Consider the following 17,037-nt stretch of genomic DNA (forward strand, 5'->3'; position numbering starts at 1 on the left):
TTAATAACAACGAATATCCCATTTTTTTTTTCAAAAAACGTAAAGATTTGAATTAAACTGAATAAAGGTTAAAAAAAACGATTAGATTACATGATCAACATCAATTATTTAAAAAACAAAGATGACGACAAAAGAGTGATTTAGTAGTTATAAATGAGATTTTCATGGAATAAAACAGAAGTTTTTTCTAATAACAAAACACTCATACCTGATTCTACTGAATCAAGAGGTTAATAAAAGATTCAAATTTAAAAATCTGAAAATAAGGAACAAAGGTCGGGATATGTATAATTATTTTATTTTTTTACTAATTAATTTTTTTTCGAGTAAATAGAATTGTATTCTTTAATAAATGTGAAGTTTTTGAATTAAACTGAATAAAGATTTAAAAAACAAAGACAACGACAAAGAGTGATTAAGTAGTTATAAATCAATGAATATCCCGTTTTTTAACAGTTATTTCATGGAATAAAACAGTCATTTGTTTTAATAACAATGAATATCCTGTTTTTTTTTTCAAAAAACGTAAAGATTTGAATTAAACTGAATAAAGGTTAAAAAAACGATTAGATTAAATGATCAACATCAATTATTTAAAAAACAAAGATGACGACAAAGAGTGATTTAGTAGTTATAAATCAATGAATAAGCAATCGTGACCATTGATTTAAAGTAACAAATCCTGTCAATTGAAAATATAATTCTTTTTTGCATTTATTATATTCACCGATTTACCATTAAAGGAAACTTTTTTAAATGTTGTAGTGTGAACACATTGGTGAAATTGAACCACAGTGCGACACGTCAGCAAGGTTTCCACAGAATGGAATTCCTTTATAATATAAGATGAGATTTTCATGGAATAAAACAGTCATTTGTTTTAATAACAATGAATATCCCTTTTTTTTTCATAAAACGTAAAGATTTGAATTAAACTGAATAAAGGTTAAAAAAACGATTATATTACATGATCGACATCAATTATTTAAAAAACAAAGATGACGACAAAAGAGTGATTTAGTAGTTATAAATGAGATTTTCATGGAATAAAACAGAAATTTTTTCTAATAACAAAACACTCATACCTGATTCCACTGAATCAAGAGGTTAATAAAAGATTCAAATTTAAAAATCTGAAAATAAGGAACAAAGGTCGGGATATGTATAATTTTTTTTTTTTACTAATTAATTTTTTTTCGAGTAAATAGAATTGTATTCTTTAAAAAATGTGAAGTTTTTGAATTAAACTGAATAAAGATTTAAAAAACAAAGATAACGACAAAGAGTGATTAAGTAGTTATAAATCAATGAATATCCCATTTTTTAACAGTTATTTCATGGAATAAAACAGTCATTTGTTTTAATAACAATGAATATCCTGTTTTTTTTTTCAAAAAACGTAAAGATTTGAATTAAACTGAATAAAGGTTAAAAAAACGATTAGATTACATGATCAACATCAATTATTTAAAAAACAAAGATAACGACAAAGAGTGATTTAGTAGTTATAAATCAATGAATAAGCAATCTTGACCATTGATTTAAAGTAACAAATCCTGTCAATTGAAAATATAATTCTTTTTTGTATTTATTATATTCACCGATTTACCATTAAAGGAAACTTTTTTAAATGTTGTAGTGTGAACACATTGGTGAAATTGAACCACAGTGCGACACGTTAGCAAGGTTTCCACAGAATGGAATTCCTTTATAATATAAGATAAGATACTTTTTACTATCTTTATTTTATAATCTTTTAATTTACTTATTATTTTTATTTGTTTTGGGTTTTATTTTCTTTTTGTTATTAAACATGATATATTTTTTTAAAATAAAATATCTTTTGGGTCCTTACTAAAAATTATGGGCCCAATTTAATAATTTAGAAAAAAAATCGACTCGTGATATCTTTGAATTCAAAATAGACCTATATTAATTCTTTTGAAAGACTAACGTGAATCTTCTTTGAATTTCAGAAGGACCACAATTTTGATTAATCAAATTTATTTTAAAATTCAAATGCACCACGAGTCGATTTTTTTCCATAAGAAATTAAATTGTGCGCGTGATTTTTGTTGATAATCCAAATGATATTTTTTTTTTTATTATTATTTAAAGAAAGAGGAGTCTGAACCCATAACCCCTCACTTAACCGTCATCCCTCCTTCACCGACTATCAAAAACCTATCTCTAGTCAATCAATTTATTTATCTTCAGATAACCCCACGTGAACATGTTCAGGATACTAGGGAAAGGATAAGAAAAGCAGGGGAGCACTAGTGAAGTTGAAATCATCATCAACTTCCAGGGTTATCGTGCAATTTCAATTTTTAATTTATATGTGTTGTTTAACAATTGTAGGCGCACATCTCTTTAATCTAGATTCCTAATATTATATTGCGTTGATTAGCTATTGAAAGTAGATTCCAAATAGTCAAATACTATATAGTGGTTTGTCACTGTATCAATGTAAGATGAATAATTTTTTTATTTTCTTGGTCGAATACATCAGCTCACCACGTGCTTTAACAGGTTTTTAATAAAGAAATTTGGTTGCAATCTTGCTAGGGGTGTCAATATAGGTTTTGACACGCGGGTCGATCTGTGACACGACACGAAAATTCGTATTTGGGTTGACCCGCAAAAAAATCCGTGTTGTGTTCGTATTGAAAAAATGACACGTAAAAAATTCGTGTCGTGTTCGTGTTGATGTATTCGTGTTCGTGTCGACCCGTATTTTTTTTAAATTATTTTATTTTAATTTTTTATTATTATTTTTTTAATATCGATCCATTTTTTTAAATTTTTTTTGTCAATTTTCACTCTAGTTCGCCACAAGGGATGAAAGCAAAAAGGAAATAACCACTAGTCCAACACCCACGAAAAAAGAATAGGCTCCTTCGGAACAGAATACGTTGTTCCCGAAGAAGCTGTTTTCAACGCTAACTCAAAATGGAATAAATAAGATCGGACAATTCTTCACCTTCAGCTTAGATTCCCATGAGGACGATTTCCGCCTCTAGTAAGAAGGAGATCAGACATGATCAATGCCTTTCCATTCCGTTCTTACTATATCATGGGCAGTTGGGTTGGAGTGTGATGGTTCGAGAGTGGTTTCAAAAATCCTCGCATCCATGGCCTTGTGTTAGAAATGTCTCGCGGGACTGAGTTAGTGGTCGAGTCGTTTTTGGTAATTGACACCCGTCGCATAAGTTTCAATTCATATGTTACCATTCATAGTGAAGTAGCCCTCTTTTTGATGTCTTAGTGCCTTATTCTATCTATCAAAGTCCTTCTTTGTCTATAGCTCGGGCTCCTATCAAGCTTCCCCCCATGGTCTGCTTTTGATTTTCTCGAACAGTGCCGGCCCGCATCAGGGACTCTCGTGCGAGCCATACAACGTTCCCAGGCAGGAACTGCTCCTTTCCTTGAGCTCCCTATTTAGTTCCTCCCATCCCAGGCGTTGATCTCGCAACGGCCCTCCAGCATGTCCTCATATCGCGTCCGTCACCACTGCTGCGCATCCCCAGATAGATACATTGTTGCCATTGTGACTTGGTCGTCAAAAGGGGCACAAACAGAAAGTACTAATCCCTATTTTGCGTGTTATTCGTGTCGTGTCGTGTCAACCCGCAAAAAATTCGTATCGTGTCAGTGTTGAAGATTTTGACACGAATAAAAATCCGTATCGTGTTAGTGTTGATGTATTCGTGTCGTGTCGAATTCGTGTCGTGTCGACCCGTTTCGACACCCTTACTTCTTGCATGCACGATAGAACTTTTCGCTTATTGTTGTGTCCCACTAATCCATTGTTTATTTTTATCTATCGAAATTAATTTCGGGTCGTTACACCTTTCGTTAGTTTTTTGTGAAGCTGATTTCCTGTTAATTTATGCAGAATTTACCCAGTTGCAAATGTGAAATCTAAATGGAGAATTATTGATTAAGTTACTCTGTTAATGATGCACTTATAAGAAGAATAAAATATACATGTTGATTAAGTTTCTAATAAGGATGAATTTGGATAAAAAAATATATAAGGATATAAATGATAAAAATATATATAAGGTTGAAAGTGATTCAAAGGCAAACAATAAGGGTATTTGAATTTTTTTCTATATTTTTATGTCATTTTTGTAATTAATTATTTAATTATCAATTAGTATTTTTTATTTATAATGTAATAATGAAGGATATTGTATTATTCATTCAAAATTTTGAATAAATAAATATTAATATTTCTTAAATTTAGTCAATTTAAAATTGTTATGACTTTATTTAGAATCTTCTATTTTCATTTTCTTTCGAAAAAAGTTAATTTATTCTTTTCTCAAAGAATCAGAATAATTACTTCTGATTTGAGATACGAGTTCCTTATTTATTTTATGTGATATAATTTTTTGAAATATAATATTACTGCAGATAAGTTATCTGCAGTAAGTTCAATACGACGTCGTTTTGAGACGAAAATCATAGTGTTTTTGTAATTTTAATTTATTTCAAGATTATAATAATCTTTATATTTATTATTTTTTAAGATTTAAATACGAAAAACGACATTGTTTTGGTAATAAATGCAGATAACTTATCTGCATTAACTGCAGAAATATTTTTCCCTAAAATCAATTATTTCATTGGTACATGTGACTTTTAACATTCAAATCTATTTATTTTTATTTGTGTTTATAATAACTATTAAATGTTTAAATTATTTATTTTAAAATTAAATAGCCGAATTTTATTATGATTAATGTTACTTTATTCTTAATTGTTAATTTATTTACCGATTTATAATTCTCCATTAATATGAAATAAAATTATTTCTATCAACTGCCAAATTATATTATTTTGAAAATGGGGAAATTAATGAAGAATTTTTGGTAAAATTTATGTATAAAAAATAAATTAAAATTTTCAAAATACTTTTCATTAATTTCTCAGCCCAAAAGGAAATAAATCTTTAGTAGTCCAGTTGTATATATATCGCATCAATAAATTGTGACATATCAATGGACGAGTTTCTAAAGACAGAGATTTTTTTTTTAAAATTCACACTACTAATTAGGAATAAATCTTTGGTGTATCATAAGATCCAATGTGTCTATCCAATTATTTTGTAACATGCATAAAAAAATATCACATTATTTGTTTTTTAGATAATATAATATTTTTTTATCTACTTGTGATAAATGGGGAAATTAATGAAGAATTTTTGGTAAAATTTATATATAAAAAATAAATTAAAAATTTCAAAATATTTTTCATTAATTTCTCAATCCAAAAGGAAATAAATCTTTAGTAGTCCAGTTTCTAAAGACAGAGATTTTTTTTTTTTTTTTAATTCACACTGCTAATTAGGAATAAATCTTTAGGATATCATAAGATTCAATGTATTTATCCTATTATTTTGTAACAGTGGATAAAAAGAATATCATATTATTTATTTTTTAAATAATATGATATTTTTTAGGGTTTGATGTTTGTCATTTAAAATGACATAAGTTATGTCATTTTAAGATAGAGATAGACACAGAGAATGAAAATCATGAGGGAGAGAAAGTGAGTGATTTTTTTTAATTTAAATTTTAAATAAAAAATAAAATTATATGTCTATCTCTCTTTTAAAATAACATAAATTTTTATCATTTAAAATAACAAACAATCGTCCCCATTTTTTTTTATCTACACGAGATAAATGGATAGATGCTGAGTCAATGCATATGCTATACTAAATGGATAGATGCTGGGTCACTGCATATGCTATACTAAATAAAGATTTATCCATAAACCAGCTGTTAATTTTTATTTTTATTTATACGACGGTTATAAATAGGTTTGTTTAAGTTTTCGCAATGAGACCTAATTCAATCAAATCCCACTACTGTGATAAACCCTAATCCGTCATCGTCTTTCTCCATCACCGAAAAATTTACATCCTTTGATCATAATTTGCAGTAATCGCACAGGCCTGCCTGCCTCCAGGAATCAATTATGGGATCCTCTTACGAACGTGATTTGAAAGAGCAAGAACTTGCATTGCTTCGAAAATCGATTGAGGAGTGTCGCGTTAAGAGAGAAGCACAAGAGCAGAGATTGCATTCCCTAGAGATACACATCGAGGAGCGTTCCAAAGCGTTTGAGACTAAGGACAAACAAGTTAGTTCTATCAAACGACAATTGAGCTTGTTTTGTGGAGATATCGATGCGAAAGAGAGAGAATACGATGCTATTCGAAGACGAGTGGAAGAACGTAACAGAGAGTTTGAAGCAAAGGAAGAGAAACTCAAGTTGATACAGAAGCACATTAGCGAGTGTGAGATGCAGCTGCGGTTGAAGGAGGAAGCGTGTAACTGGCAACATGATATGGCGCACCAGGTGATCATTGAGCGCGACAAAATGCAGATGGAAATTGAAGAATGTGTCAACAATCTCAGAGCGAAGCAAGGACGGCTAGTTTTGATTGAGGACTTGATTAGAGAGCGCGAGCAAGAGCTCATGGCGAAAGATATGGATTTTCATCAATTCCTGGATAACATTCATAGAGATAGTGAAGCGAAGAAAGATGAACTCAGGGCTCTATCAGAGAAAATTGTTGAATGTAATATGGAGCTTAGGACGAAAGAGGAAGAGCTTGATGCAATGAAGAGATTAATTAATGGAAAAGGTAACCAACTAGATTTTAAAAGGAAGGACTTAATTAAGTCCATGCGTGTAAGAATCAATCAGCTTGTTCGTGAGCTTGGATCAAAGAGGAAAGAGATTGATACTCTCACATGGATGATGAGAGAAAGCAATTTGGAGATTGAAAAGAAAGAGAAGAAGCTTGAAGGAGTGAAGGACCTTGAGTCAATGAAGAAGCAACACGAAGGGCAAGTGAAAAAGCTCGAGTCGAAAGAGAAGCAATATGAAGGGCAAGTGAAGGAGCTGGCTTCGAAAGAGAAGCAATTTAAAGAACGATCGAATGAGCTGGCTTTGAAAGAGAAGCAATTTAAAGAACGTTCATTAAGTTGTTTCTCTTTTGAAGAGAGCTCGTTTGTTAAGTTGCTTCTCTTTTGAAGAGCTCGATCGTTCTTTAAATTGCTTCTCTTTTCTTTGAAAGAGAAGAGAAGATCGAAAGCTCTCTTCAAAAGAAAGAACGACTGAATGATCAAAAGAGAAGCAATATGAGCTGAAGGAGCTTGAAGGAGAAGCAATTTAAAGAACGTTCAAAGAGAAGCAACTTAACAAACGATCGAATGAGCTCTCTTGGCAAAAGAGAAGCAACTTAATGAACGACTGAATGAGCTTTCTTCAAAAGAGAAGCAATATGGAGACCAAGTGAAGGAGCTCAAGTCAAAAGAGAGACAATTCGAAGAACAAGTGAAGGAGCTTGAATCAAAAGAAAAGCGAACTGAAGGACGAGAAGATGGGCTTAAGTTAAAAGAGAAGCAACTTGAAGGGCTAGAGCTGGAGCTCAAGTCAAGGGAGAAGCAATTTCAAGGTGAAGTGAAGGAGCTTGAATCAAAACGGAAGCATTTTGAAGGCCAAGTAAAGGAGCTTGAATCAAGAGAGAAGCAATTTGAAGGGCGAGTAAAGGTGCACGAGTCAAAAGAGATTAAGTTTGAAGTGCGAGTGAAGAAGTTCGAGTCAAAAGAGAAACAGTTTGGAGTTCAAGAAAAGGAGCTTGAATCAAAACAAAAGCATTTTGAAGGCCAAGTAGAGGAGCTCAAGTCAAGAGAGAAGCAACTACATGGTCAAGTGAAGGAGCTTGAATCAAAACTGAAGCATTTTGAAGACCAAGTAAAGGAGTTCAAGTCAAAAGAGAAGCAGTTTCAAGGTCAAGTGAAGGAGCTTGAATCAAAACGGAAGCATGTTGAAGGTCACGTAAAGGAGCTGGAGTCAAAAGAGAAGCAGTTTCAAGGTCAACTGCAAGAGCTTGAATCTATACAGAAGCATATTGAAGGCCAAGTAAAGGAGCTCGAGTCAAAAGTGAAGCAATTTCAAGGTCAAGTGAACGAGCTTGAATCAATACAGAAGCATTTTGAAGGCCAAGTAAAGGAGTTTGATTCAAAAGAGAAGCAATTTCAAGGTCAAGTGAAGGAGCTTGAATCAAAACAGAAGCATTTTGAAGGCCAAGTAAAGGAGCTTGAGTCAAAAGAGAAGCAGTTTCAAGGCCAAGTAAAGGAGTTTGACTCAAAAGAGAAGCAGTTTCAAGGTCAAGTGAAGGAATTTGAATCAAAACAAAAGCATTTTGAAGGCCAAGTAAAGGAACTTGAGTCAAAAGAGAAGCTGTTTGTAGGCCAAATGAAGGATCTTGAGTCCAAAAAGAATCAATTTGAAGGGCAAGTGACGGAACTTGACTTGAAAGAGGCACAATTTATAGTGAAACTAAAGGAGCTCGAGTCAAAAGAGAGACAGTTTGAAGGACAACTAAGGGAACTTGATTTAAAAGAGAAGCAATATGAATCATTTGAAGAGGAAAAAGTGTTGATCAAGAAGTCCAATATCCTCCTTCATCAAGTAGAGACTGAGCAGCTGTATTTTAAAGATGCTGACAGTGTAAGCAACAGCAAGGATTTACAATTGCTTTTTAATCTTCTGAAAAAATATGAGTTGCTGTGTAGTCAAGTCTCTGATGTTCTTCACACATCAGCTGACCCTGCTAAGTTGGTGCTAGATACAATAAAAGGTTTTCATTCTCCTCAATTGAGGCAAGAACTTACTGAATATGATGCAAATATTTTAAGGAGAATATGCAGTAGTTTTTTGATGGATGAATTAAAGAAGTCTTCACCAGTAACTAGTTTGCATGTGAAACAAGAAGCTATGAAATTGGCAAGTGACTGGAAGGTGAATATAGCTGCAGGTGATAAGGATTGTTTGGGGGTCCTAGATTTTTTGAAGTTTGTTGCTACTTATGAGATTGGTTCATCTTTCAATGAAAATGAACTTCAGAATCTTCTAGACATAATTGCCCACCATTGTCAGACTCCACAAGCCCTTGGTTGTATTGAAAAACTACAAGGTATATGCACTTCTTTCTCTAGTTTGTTGGAACAATTTTCATCTCAACTGTTGCCTTTAATTATACTGATATTTTTTATTCACCTGATCTGTGTTTTGTTGAAATTCTCTGTAGTCAGGTTAATGTTGTATATCTTGATCAAATTGAAAGAATAGTTAGGTATATAAATATCTTTAATGATTTGTTGTCCAAGTGACTAGAATTATATTGTGGACCTTTTTAAACAGTTGTAGAAACTCTTACTTTGCATCCTTCATTAAGTCGATTTTAATAAATTAATGTAGTCCATTCTTAAACTATATTCGAAATGGTGTGTGGCTTACAAGTTACAACATTTGTTCAGTTTCCTGACAAACAATGGGGGCACTTAATAGTCCTTAAGATCAAAGAGAAGAAATTCAGTAAATGTTAATCTCTGACTAGTTAGCAAAAGAGCCTTCATATATACCAATACATTTCTGTCCACAAGGATTTTTTATTTTATTTTTTGGGGCATAATATAGCAGCATTTCTAGGTTAACATTTTCCTAATAACTTCTGTAGCACCTAATGTCAAATGGCACTAATTCAGTTGACCTCAACCGTATGATTAGGGATGTGCATGGGTCGAACCAAACCGAATTTTGCAGATATTATTATAAAACGGCTTTCCTTCTGTCACCCATGCATATCAATCTTGGAGAGCTTTGCATACTTTCATATTGCTTTCTATGATCATTATTTTCCAATTGTCACCTTGATTTTCTGATGCTTTTATAAACATGAGGAAGCTTAAATATCTGCTAGCTAAATATTCAGTTTTGTCTTACACAGATAATCAAATAAGTCCGACCATTGATGGAAGAGATTTGCAGTTGCTCTCTGATGAGCAAACAAATGAGTCTGAGTTGATTGACAACGAAATTTCTGTTCATCTCCAAACATCATTAGATCCAGCAAAACTCGTTTTGGATATAATACAGAACCCTATTGTTCCACAGAATAGGGAGGGAAACGAAGGTGTAATGATTGACGGGAGTCACATCTTTCTTTTAGAACAGCTGATGAGAATGTCACCACGTATTGAACCTCATGTAAGAGAAGAGGCAGTGAAGCTAGCACTTGATTTGAGAGAAGAGGCAATGAAGCTAGCACTTGATTTGAAAGCTAACATGAGAGCTAATACTGAAAATTCTTTGGTGGTTTTGGGTTTTCTACTGCTCTTGTCTGTTTATGGATTAGTTTCTTATTTTAATGAAGATGAAGTTTTAAAGCTTTTTGAATTTGCTGCACAACACAAGCAAGCTGTTTCGCTGTTTCGGACCCTTGGTTTTGTGGATAAAATCTCTGGTATGTTTATTAACAATTGTCTTATTTAGTCACCTGTAGCCCTGTTTTTTCTTTTCTTTTTGGGTGTAGATAATTGAGGGGATTTTTTTTTTTAAAATATATATTAAAAATGTTATCGAAAAATAAAATAAGACAGCTATATGAATTTTCTAAATCTAAGATTTGCTTTTTGTTTTTCCTTCCCTAACAACTTTTGGATACCATTTGCCTGTATTTTTTTTTTGCCTTGAACTAGTCACTACGAGCATGTCCTAATTCTTCTGCTGATTTTTCTGATGTAATATACCATAGGATTTTTCTGCTTTGATTTGACAAAGTGAAATTGTCTTGTGTCTCGCAGATTTTGTTCAGAATCTTGTCCAGAACCAGCAGCATATTGAAGCTGTTAGATTCATTTGTGCATATAAGTTGGCTTACAAGATCCAACCAGTTGATCTATTGCGACAACATATGCTGAAAGCTAAACTGATTTCCAAGAGAATTTGCCGTAAAAAAAAGTCCATTGAAAAAAAGGTTCCTTTTGCCTATTCAAATTCTATTTCATTAAGTTATTAGTCATCATATAATTGCATTCTAGTAATATGTTGAACGTGAACTCAGGTTATGGGCAGAGATAAAGAAATTGCTAGTCTGGAAACTATTCTACAGTGTATTTCAGATAACAATCTAGAATCTCAAGACCTAGTTAATGAGATTCAAGATCGCATTCTTGTGCTAGAACAGATAAAGGAAAATATTGTTCTTTCTGCATCAGAGCCTTCCTCCAAAGTTGCAATTACTTGGCCTGCTAATGAAGCAGTCACCAAGAATCAAGTTAAAAAAGTGGAACAACCTGGAGAAAAGAAACCTGCTAATGAAGCAGTCACCAAGAATCAAGTTAAAGTGCAACAACCTGGACGAAAGAGACCTGCTAATGAAGCACTCTCCAAGAATCAAGTGCAACAACATGGAAATAAGAAACCTGCTAATGTAGCAGTCACCAATAATCAAGTTAAAGTGCAACAACCTAAAGAAAAGAAACATGCTAATGAAGCAGTCACTAAGAATCAAGTGCAGCAACCTGGAGAAAAGAAACCTGCAAGTGAAGCAGTTACCACGAATCAAGTTCGAGTGCAACAACCTCAAAAAAAGAAACGTGCTATTGAAGCAGCCCCCAATGATCATCAAGTACAACAGTGGGGTAACAACAGCAAACGTCCTCGGACTGCTGTGCCTTCCGTCTTCCCTCCTCAACACAATCCAGTATTTATGCCTGGCAATGAAAGAGGTATAATACCTAGACCTAGTGGAATACCTGCACAATTTAGGCCACCCCCGAACTATGGTTTTCCCAATCCTATAGGTGCAGAATGGCGTGGAAATACTGGAACAAACTACTTCGGTAACTCCCGGCCTTATCCTCCTTTTAGATGACCCACGTGAATACAATAAAGGGTTAATTCTTTGTAGTTTTAAATTACATAATTTTGTGTCATTTTTAATAAAATTATCGTTGTTTCTTGGTATTTAATTTAATAATGTATATTATTTATTTTAGGCATCTAATTTAATAATGTATTTCTAACATAACTTGTATAATAAAGCTTACGCTAAAAATGTCTCTACACGTCACAATGGTTAAATAAAATATCAGAGTCTACTAAAGGTTTCCTCCTTTTCTGAAGGGGAAATGGCATTTTATTCACAATGTTTGCGTTGCAATGAGCACCAAAAAAGGGCCCTTGATTGAATAAAGTATCTTTTGGACGATCAAGGGGTTATTTTCTCGTATTGAATAAAGTGGGAGCTTATTGTGGAGTTGGTTTGTGAAGCTGCTTCAATCCCTTCCTGGTGATGCTTCTATTCTTGTATGGTAGTAGCATTCATCATGAGAGTGGTAACGTTACTAAATTTTCTATCTGTTGAAATGTATTAACAAAATAAGAAATATCCAGTTTGCAAAATCAACAAAATGTTCTTTTAAAAAGTATATTAAAAAAATAAAAAGATCATTTGAAATTACAGTATGCAAATAACTATCTGTTGTTAAATACTACTTATACATAATGTTTCTTCTATCTAATTGACATAGCATATTAACACGATTTTTATTTATTTTTCATATGAATCATGAGATCATTTTCTTAACTTATATTGTTCTATATTTGTGTGAATTGACAAACTCAAAATATAAGTATGAACAAAATATAGTAAAATTACAGTAATTACATGATAAAAATAGTTTAATATTTCTCATGTTATAGGAGATAAAATCATCTCATACATATAAATAAAAATATATGAGATCCATATAAAATCATATGTTATAGGAGATAAAATCATCTCATACATATAAATAAAAATATATCAGATCCATATAAAATCATGTGAAGAGAAGAGAAAAAAAAAATGAGATCATACACTTTTATGTGTATATAAGATAATTTCATCTTCTATAATATTAGAGACATTAAACTCTAATAAAAAATAATATATGCATAAGTAGGTGTGTTTAGCATTGTTGTATATATAAATAAAAGAAAATCATATTTCTTATTATATGAGATTGATTTTTTATGTTATACTCATATCAAAAAAATATGTCTTTTTTCTATTTAAAAAAATAATGGAAACCATTTTAATATGAATTTTTTTTCTTCTATTATATGAAAGAAGTAATCACATAAATAAAATAAGAAAAAGAATGGTTAATAATGTGGTGACGATGACAAAGTAACCACCCTCTCTTGGAAGATACTTGTGGGGATGGCAAGGGAAAGTTGAGTTGTATATAATACCAAGGTGCAGAACACAACAATTGTTGTCCATCATCTATGGCAAATAGGCGTTATAGGGATAAGTGCATTTGGAGTATATGGGTACATGCGGAAAAGTACAAGTACGGATACTCCCTCAATGAATCACACGTATATGGTTTTTGCGTAATAGGAAACGCCTGCGGGATTCCCTTTCTTTTTTTCATCATCAACTTTGTGATTTTGTACCAATATGGTTTGGATTTTTGGGTACGGTTTTGTACCAAAAGCAAAAGCGAAAGGAAAGTAAATGTGACCACCACTTGCCAGCTTGAAAAGGCGTGCCTGGTTGTCTCATTATTATTCTCGATATCTTAAAAGCTTCGTTCTCTACCAATTGTTATGTTTTATCGTCACATGGGAAATTCTAATTTTTTTAATTATATAATATATATCACATGCAGTTATTATTTTCATATTTTAATTATATTTTAATTATAATTACAATTAATATAAAATAAGAGACTTCTTACTGCCTATTTGGATATTTTTTAAAGTTAAAAATTACTTATAAGCATAATCTAGGCAAACAGGATACACGTTTTGAGAAAAATTCTTATAATGAAAAGCGCTTTTATTTTCTTGAATTATTATTTTTTTTTTTAAATGAATAGCATAGCTATATACATAGAGGAAAATGATTTTATTGAAATATGTGTTTTTAAGCTAAATTTTTTATGTAATTATGAAACAACTTTTAGCTTATAAGTAATTTCTACTTTATAAAAGAGAGAATTCAAACAAGCTCTTAATACTATAGAATTATTTATTGAAAAAAATGTGTATCATTTGGAAGAATATAAAGTTGTGTTATTTTAAGTGTGAGAAAGAGATAAATAAAGGGAGAGAGAGTGGACAAAATAAAAATAAAAATAAAAATGTATCTCACATATTTGTAAGAGTAAAATGATACAAGTTGTGTCATTTAAAAAAAATATTTTTTCTTTTTTATTTTAAATTTAATTGATCAAAGAAGCAAGCTAGAGTTCTTGTCATTCAAATGTTTCTCCCGTTATCATTTTTTTTTTTTGGAAACTGATTCTAATTATCTCTTTTAGCTGCCTATGAGACTAATACAGAATTTGGGTGCGAGTCCAAGGATTACGGTACTTATGCCCCTCCTCAGATGGATGATGTTAATGGGATTTGAACCGAGGTCCTCTTCCATCACTCAATCCCCATGCTACCAACTGAGCCACCACACTTGAGTTCTCCCGTTATCATTTGTTAATCGTTGTCTTTTCTTTTGGACGATTTCAGGAATAAATCCTTTTGAGTTAAAATTTTATATGATTAGATTATGTAAAATTTGTATATTTATTTTTCTCTTCAAATGCATTAAATATGTGAGATCTAATTATCATTAATAAAAAGATATACACATATAATATACTAAAATTTATTTCGTCATTATTCCCGGTTCACGTACACCCCACGCTTAGTTGGCAATTTTTCCTCCCTTTGCAATTTTACAGCACTAAAAATAAATAAAAGTACAATTTAAGAGTTACCATTTTAAAATTTATATAGTTTATGAAATCTTGGGGTGCTAATTACCCACTAAAAAAAGAGGGTTCTTTTTATTCAATCGAAAAAAAAAGCATTATTAATTTTACTAAAAAAATACTTTATTTATTTATTTTTTTGAATACAACTTTCTTTATTTTCATATTAAGAAATAAGAAAGAAACCTTTTGTTATTGGACCTATTATTTTTATTGAACCTTTTTTTATTGGACCTATAATGGGAAATGATCAACAATCCCACTATAAAAAGGGTCTTTTCTTTTCTATTTACTTACATAGCCATTGAATCTAATAAGCCATTCCTCCCTCCTCACATCAATTTATCTCAAATAATTCCTTATTCCAATTTCAATGCTCAACGCCCTAATCTTAAAAAAATGGTAGCCGAAAGAGATGTTCATGTTCATGTTCATGGTGATGAAGGAGCCCTGATATTCTCGTACGGAACTTTGAAGAGAGGTTTTTCAAACCACACACTTATCCAGGACCTCACGCGCTCCGGCGACGCGTCCTTCATCGGAACCTATCGCACCGCCTGCAAATACCCCCTCGTATGCGGGCCCTACCGGGTCCCCTTCCTCCTCAACATCCCCGGGTCGGGTCAACGGGTTCACGGCGAGCTCTACTCTGTCTCCACGCGCGGCCTCGCTCGAATGGACGAACTCGAGGGCACCACACGCGCTCACTACGAGCGTCTCCCAATCAAGCTCATCCCCGGCGGCGCAGACGGCGATGAGAAGGAGGAGGAGGAGGAGGAGGAGGAAGAAGAAAACGAGGGCGATGAGGCTGTGGGGCTAACGTGCGCGGAGGCGTACTACGCGCACGGAAGCTACGCGATGGAGATGTGGAAAAAGAACGGGAAAAGAGGTTTGAGGTGTTATTCAGAGAAAGAAACGATAGGATATGTGAAGCGCAAAGATAGGCCTCAGCATTTGACCTTCCTTGATCATATTCGTTTGTTCCTTTCCAACTGAATCTCCTCTCTCTCTCTCTCTCTCTCTCTCACACACACAAAATAAATAAAATAAAAAAAAACAATAAGAAGTGGTTTAGTTTAGTGTTTTAGTGTTTAATGTTATGTATCTGTTGTTGGTGGGTGAGAGTTTGAGACTTTTGTGTTGTAAAGATTGGTTGGTATCTGGATATTCAGATTCTGTTCTAGTATCAAATGCATATTTCTCTATTCTCTTTTCTTAGTATATGTTTATACTATAATAGGATTTTTGCCTAAACTATGATGAAATGATTTCGCAGGATGATTTGGATCTATGTTCCTTCTTTAGTTTAGTACGATGTGAAACAAACTTCCCTCTTTTCCTGCTGGATTTTTTTTTATTTTTTGGGGTCAGAGATAGAAATGAATTTAATATTTAAAAGTGGGTGTTAAACATAATTGTTGATTTATGTAGTTTTTAGGCTTATTACATGAGATAACATTATTTTATATAGAGACATAATTAGGTGAATTTTACAATTAAAAAAAAAAAAAAAAATGTTGACTCCAATTTCATGAATTTGTAAGGTGAAAAAAATATTTCTCTTTAGTTTTTTTACTCTCATATTCGAAATCTTGATTTTGCGGCTAAAGTTCGCTTGGAATTACTGTTAACTTTTACGCCGCCGGGTTGATTGGTGCAATTTATATACGGGAATTTTAATATTTTATAGTTGAATCGGAGGAACACTGACTATTTTGTCAGTGAAAAGTAAATTTTGTCAAAATGTCATGTGACATATTTTGTTATACTATATAGTAAAATATGTGTGTAAATAATTCGCTACACAGTATAACGAAATATCTCACGTCAGAACCAAAAATGTCACATGTGTAGCGAAATTCTTCCTGTTTGTCACGTGACATTTTTGGTTCTGTGCATTATGACGTGACATAATTCGCTACACTGTGTAGCGAATTATTTGCACACATATTTCGCTACACAGTGTAGCGAAATTTTTGACAAAATTTACTATTAGCGTGACAGTTTGGTAATTATTTTTTTTTGTCAACAGTGACACTTCGGTCACTGTTCCTGAATTGGATACTTATATAATTAAGTTTTTATGGGAAAAAAAACTTTTTTTCAGCTTTTAAAGTGATTTGTCTTCAGACTTTGGATTCCATGTACCAACGAGTACCTAGCGTAGCTATACATGAGGTGATGTCATTAACCGTAATTTCATTTAGGTATCACATTAATTAATTGCTTGTCATGTTTTATATATAGCTGATTGTCTTTTTTTTTGTTTTTTAGGTGATTTGCTTATTCGTTAAGTTTTGCAAGGTGTGAGATTTTTGTTTTAACCTCTTCATTGTTTTTTCTACCTTCCAAAAGCAGTTTGTCATAGAATTTTATATACCAACAAATGAACATGGTAACGTCT

At 32.3% G+C, this 17,037-nt stretch overlaps 3 protein-coding genes across 3 annotated transcripts; all 3 read left to right on the forward strand.

Annotated features, from left to right (window-relative positions):
- The first annotated feature begins 5,991 nt into the window (after positions 1 to 5,991).
- Positions 5,992 to 7,056, forward strand: LOC133297642 (cilia- and flagella-associated protein 58-like). The gene has a single exon (XM_061496812.1). The coding sequence runs from the start codon at positions 5,992 to 5,994 to the stop codon at positions 7,054 to 7,056; it is 1,065 nt and encodes a 354-aa protein (XP_061352796.1).
- Positions 7,057 to 7,143: 87 nt separating this feature from the next.
- On the forward strand, positions 7,144 to 14,278 carry LOC133297651 (spindle pole body component 110-like). Its single transcript, XM_061496821.1, has 6 exons — positions 7,144 to 7,158; positions 7,258 to 9,004; positions 9,818 to 10,333; positions 10,674 to 10,846; positions 10,934 to 11,714; positions 14,187 to 14,278. Exons 1-6 carry the CDS (start codon positions 7,144 to 7,146, stop codon positions 14,276 to 14,278), a joined length of 3,324 nt encoding a protein of 1,107 aa, XP_061352805.1.
- A 671-nt stretch (positions 14,279 to 14,949) lies between these two features.
- LOC133298552 (putative gamma-glutamylcyclotransferase At3g02910) lies at positions 14,950 to 15,781 on the forward strand. The gene has a single exon (XM_061497877.1). The coding sequence runs from the start codon at positions 15,033 to 15,035 to the stop codon at positions 15,627 to 15,629; it is 597 nt and encodes a 198-aa protein (XP_061353861.1). The 5' UTR covers positions 14,950 to 15,032; the 3' UTR covers positions 15,630 to 15,781.
- The last annotated feature ends 1,256 nt before the right edge of the window (positions 15,782 to 17,037 follow it).

This window comes from Gastrolobium bilobum, unplaced genomic scaffold (assembly GCF_033153095.1).
Source record: "Gastrolobium bilobum isolate Gb01-03AN ecotype WA unplaced genomic scaffold, APGP_CSIRO_Gbil_v1 utg3870, whole genome shotgun sequence".
Lineage (NCBI taxonomy): Eukaryota > Viridiplantae > Streptophyta > Magnoliopsida > Fabales > Fabaceae > Gastrolobium > Gastrolobium bilobum.

What these genes read in the sequence shown, in the direction of transcription:
- LOC133298552 (XM_061497877.1), top strand. Translation starts at nt 15,033, where the DNA reads ATGGTAGCCGAAAGAGATGTTCATGTTCATGTTCATGGTGATGAAGGA.
- LOC133297642 (XM_061496812.1), top strand. Translation starts at nt 5,992, where the DNA reads ATGGGATCCTCTTACGAACGTGATTTGAAAGAGCAAGAACTTGCATTG.
- LOC133297651 (XM_061496821.1), top strand. An exon ending in AAAAGTCCATTGAAAAAAAG is followed by an intron (nt 10,847 to 10,933) that starts GTTCCTTTTGCC and finishes ACGTGAACTCAG; the next exon opens with GTTATGGGCAGAGATAAAGA. An exon ending in TACTGGAACAAACTACTTCG is followed by an intron (nt 11,715 to 14,186) that starts GTAACTCCCGGC and finishes TATCTCTTTTAG; the next exon opens with CTGCCTATGAGACTAATACA.